The following is a 4,709-nucleotide window of genomic DNA, read 5'->3' as shown; positions in this document are numbered from 1 at the left end:
CACACACACAGACACACACACACACACAGACACACACACACAGACACACACACACACACAGACACACACACAGAGACACACACACACACACACAGACACACACACACACAGAGACACACAAACACACACACACACAGACACACACAGACACACACAGACACACACACACACACAGACACACACACAGAGACACACACACACACACACAGACACACACACACACAGAGACACACAAACACACACACACACAGACACACACAGACACACACAGACACACACACACACACACACACACACACACACACACACACAGACACACACAGACACACACTCACACACACACACACACACACACAAACACACACACACACACACACACACACACACACACACACACAGACACACACACACACACACACACACACACACACACAGACACACACACACACACACACACACACACACACACACACACACACTTAAGAACGCTGGTCTGCTGCGTCTCCCTTCTCATTAGGAACAAAATGGAAAATTCCAGGTGGACAAAGAGCATTTCATTTCTGATTATTAACTTTCTAAGTTAAAAGAAAGTTTGCATTGGTCTCCTCCGGGGGAACATGAAGGTGTTTGGCACAGCAGATTTTGTGAAGCAGCAGCTGCAGGATGTGTCCTCTTACCCCTCTGTTGCTGGCGTTTTCCTGCAGAAACTTCCTGAACTTATTCAGGAAGATGTATCGGGACGCTTCACCCTGATAGAGAGAGACAGAAACACTGATCAGAGATACAGATTTGTGTTGAATCAGCTTCACACAGATTAAACACACACACAATGTGAGCACAAAGGATCCAGGTGATGTTGGACTCTGACGAACATTAATTAAACATCAAGTCTGTGACAGCAGCACAGACACGAGGTGGTGGAGCTGCAGCTCGGATCAGGAGCTTTAATTAACCGTCACCACTGCAGAGTAACTCAGAGGTGTTGATTCAGTGTTTCAACATTTAATCAGGAGAACAGTAGCCAAGCGTGCACAATGACACGCTGCACTGCAGAACGCTAATTGTCTTTTCTATCAGCGCTCTCCATCTTCACTGAGTCTGCTCTCAACACTGAACTGACAAGTTTATACACGGCGCCGCACGCACGAGCAACAGATCCTCACCAGACTCTCATCAGCCCCACAGTCAGAAAAACATCAGAGTAATGTGAACGCTGAAACTGTTCTTTAAGTGTTACATTAACGCCCACTGGACTTTACATTTATCTTCTTTACATGCACTCTGTGAGTAGTTACACACACTAAGATGTTTTTCTCAGAGTCCACTGCACAGCTCCTACATCACACCTTTTCTACATTTTGTGTTTTTTAGATTTTAATGTTTAAATTCTATTTTATATATTGTAATATCTTCTTCTTCTGTATTATTTAAGTTGTTTCTAGTTCTGCTTTATTTCCTTGTTAATTGTTTAGCAGCAATACACCAAGTCAAATTCCTTTATGTGTAAATGTACTTGACAATAAACCCAGATTCTGATCCTGATTCTGATTCTGATCCTGATCCTGATCCTGATTCTGATTCTGATCCTGATCTTGATCCAGATTCTGATTCTGATCCTGATCTTGATCCTGATTCTGATCCTGATTCTGATCCTGATCCTGATTCTGATTCTGATCCTGATCCTGATTCTGATTCTGATCCTGATTCTGATTCTGATCCTGATCTTGATCCTGATTCTGATCCTGATCCTGATTCTGATCCTGATCCTGATCCTCACCTTTCTGCAGGTTCTGCTCCGAGACACACAAAGAGGCTCAAACTCTAAAGTGTCACAGACTGATTGGAGGACATTCTGTCCAGAAGGGATTCAAACCCACAGTGTGATAAAATCTGAAATAAAAGTCTCAGCTTACCGTCGTTTTGTCTTTGTTATTGAGCAGCAGCTTCAGGATCTGGACCTGCAACTCCTCCACAACTGAGAGAGACACAAGATCATCAGGCTGATGATAGATCTGCTTTAAACTCAAAGTTAAAACAACCTGTTTAGGTAAACATAAAGTCTCACCTTCAATCCTCTTCTTGAGTCTCTGACAGCCTCTCTCGTACGCTCGCCGCCTCAGCCGCTCGTCTGCACTCTCGTCTTTAGGCTCCCGCTCGTCTTTTCCCTGAGCGGGCAGAAAATCAAAAATAACAATGGATCAAACATGAGGTAAACGATCCATCAGTCTATCAGTATCTCTGACAGGTGAGTTTGTTTTACCTCCTTGTCGAAGTGCGTGGGCCACCAGGTGGTCGGGATGAGCTCCTCTAGCCCCGCCTCCTTCACCCTCAGAGGAGTCTTGATGTAAAAGAACACGACTGAGCGCAGAACATCGAACGTGAACGTCAGTTAAGGAACATTTCACTCTGAACTGACATCGTTTAAAAACTATCAACTCTGGATTTCATGCTTCTGAGAACGTTTTGATCCGACCATCTTCTCTTCTGATGATCTCTTCTTCCTTAATCCTCCGGACTGAACGAGTTCTACAATCTTATGAATCTGTTTCAGACTCGCTCAGCGACTCAGATCTCATGATATTGGAGCGACCTGATGAACACTGCCATGAAGGTACCTGAGAATCACAGACGAGTCAACAAGCAGCTTCATTAGCGCTCACTGTGTGCAGCTGAGGGCGTCATGGCCGTCAGCAAAAAGCAGCAGGAGTAGAAAAAAAAGAAAAAGAGGAGGCATAGAACAATGTGGTCATGGTGAGGGAGAAGACGGTAACTAGTGATGTCAGTGTTGCAAAGAGAGTTTGAGATGAGTCACATTATTGTTAGCGTACACTCTCGACAGCTCTGGCGGCCATCTTTGATCCTCTCTCACAGAGCCATGACCACGGATATGACCACGACTGATTATCTTTCTTCTGGGATGGGAGATTTTTTTTTTCTTTTGAACCTGGACGTAACATTTAGTGCAAAGAAAATAGTGCAATTGTATTGCTGGAGAATCGTTGCTATGGAGACACGATCATCAGCCCCACAGTCAGAAAAACATCAGAGTAATGTGAACGCTGAAACTGTTCTTTAAGTGTTACATTAACGCCCACTGGACTTTACATTTATCTTCTTTACATGCACTCTGTGAGTAGTTACACACACTAAGATGTTTTTCTCAGAGTCCACTGCACAGCTCCTACATCACACCTTTTCTACATTTTGTGTTTTTTAGATTTTAATGTTTAAATTCTATCTTATATATTGTAATATCTTCTTCTTCTGTATTATTTAAGTTGTTTCTAGTTCTGCTTTATTTCCTTGTTAATTGTTTAGCACCAATACACCAAGTCAAATTCCTTTATGTGTAAATGTACTTGGTAATAAACCCAGATTCTGATTCTGATCCTGATCCTGATCCTGATTCTGATCCTGATTCTGATTCTGATCCTGATCCTGATCCTGATTCTGATTCTGATCCTGATTCTGATTCTGATTCTGATCCTGATCCTGATTCTGATTCTGATTCTGATTCTGATCCTGATCCTGATTCTGATCCTGATCTTCATCCTGATTCTGATCCTGATCCTGATGGAGCTCTAACTCTTTATCTAAATGGTTCATCCTTCTCTGAGGTCATGCAGCGCCACAGGTTTAACTGAACAGGAGTTCTCCTCCAGCAGGCTGCAGCATTAAGAGGAGGATATAAGACGTTGTTGAGCAGGTACTTCCTGGACTTCTCGTGGTGCAGGATGGCCGTGGTCAGACGCAGGTAGTGGATCTGAAACACACACACACACACACACACAGTTACAGTTTCTTATGAATTCATTTTCATTCATTCTAAAGAATAAAGACATGAAGAGGACCGGTTGGTGTTTTTTTTTTGTTTTGTTCTGCACTTAATAAAAATTCAGCGTGAGGAGTAAATGTTAAACTAACAGGACAAAGTCACCAGAAGCCTCCCAAACATGAAGCTTTCTCTGCCCGTTCATCAGTCATTAGTCTCGCTGTCTGTGCGTTCGGCTCCAGCTGTACACTCTGAGCAAACGGCTCAAACTGATCCGGCTCTGGACTCAGAAGTCCTCCACTCATTGTCATCGCTGTGTGTGTGTGTGTGTGTGTGTGTGTGTGTGTGTGTGTGTGTGTGTGTGTGTGTGTGTGTGTGTGTGTGTGTCTAGGGTTGATGCGCTTCAGGGGGAGTTCTGGGGATTGGTTTCCCTTTCAGGTGTTTTTAAAATGACATCATCAGGTCAAAGTTACTTGAACCCCTCATGTTAAAGTGGAGAGTCTTACCTGGAAGCCGAGGTCGGGGATGATCGGGGAGAATCGATAAGCCCGCAGGAGGGACATCATCAGCTGCTTCAGACACTCACTCACCTCATAGTCCTGCACACACACACACACACACACACAGAGTTAAGTGTGTGTGTGTGTGTGTGTGTGTGTGTGTGTGTGTGTGTGTGTGTGTGTGTGTGTGTGTGTGTGTGTGTGTGTGTGTGTGTGTGTGTGTGTGTGTCTGACCTCCATTAGCAGCCAGAAGAGATCGAGCAGCTGCTGTATGAGCGGGTGTTCGTCCACTGAACCTCCTCCCTCCAGAATCCCCAACAAGAAGTTCATCAGCACGTCCTCCACCAGGTACACCTTACACTACACACACACACACACACACACACACACACACACACACACACACACACACACACACACACACACACACACACACA

General features: G+C 44.4%; 1 protein-coding gene across 2 annotated transcripts in view; it reads right to left on the bottom strand.

The window, feature by feature from the left end:
• Window positions 1-488: 488 nt before the first annotated feature.
• Window positions 489-4,709, bottom strand: part of LOC132977210 (E3 ubiquitin-protein ligase RNF123) — a 28,143-nt gene continuing 23,922 nt past the window's right edge. For both annotated transcript variants that reach the window (XM_061041675.1, XM_061041674.1), the window contains exons 13-19: window positions 4,507-4,632; window positions 4,279-4,371; window positions 3,690-3,763; window positions 2,261-2,378; window positions 2,066-2,165; window positions 1,914-1,975; window positions 489-749 (exon numbers count right to left, since the gene is read on the bottom strand). In XM_061041675.1, coding sequence (XP_060897658.1) covers window positions 576-749; window positions 1,914-1,975; window positions 2,066-2,165; window positions 2,261-2,378; window positions 3,690-3,763; window positions 4,279-4,371; window positions 4,507-4,632 — 747 coding nt within the window. In that variant the 3' untranslated portion in view covers window positions 489-575. The remainder of the gene's footprint in view (window positions 750-1,913; window positions 1,976-2,065; window positions 2,166-2,260; window positions 2,379-3,689; window positions 3,764-4,278; window positions 4,372-4,506; window positions 4,633-4,709) is intronic.

Source organism: Labrus mixtus, chromosome 7 (assembly GCF_963584025.1).
Source record: "Labrus mixtus chromosome 7, fLabMix1.1, whole genome shotgun sequence".
Lineage (NCBI taxonomy): Eukaryota > Metazoa > Chordata > Actinopteri > Labriformes > Labridae > Labrus > Labrus mixtus.
The sequence above is the reverse complement of the archived record's forward strand: the minus strand, read 5'-3'. Positions and strand labels throughout refer to the sequence as shown.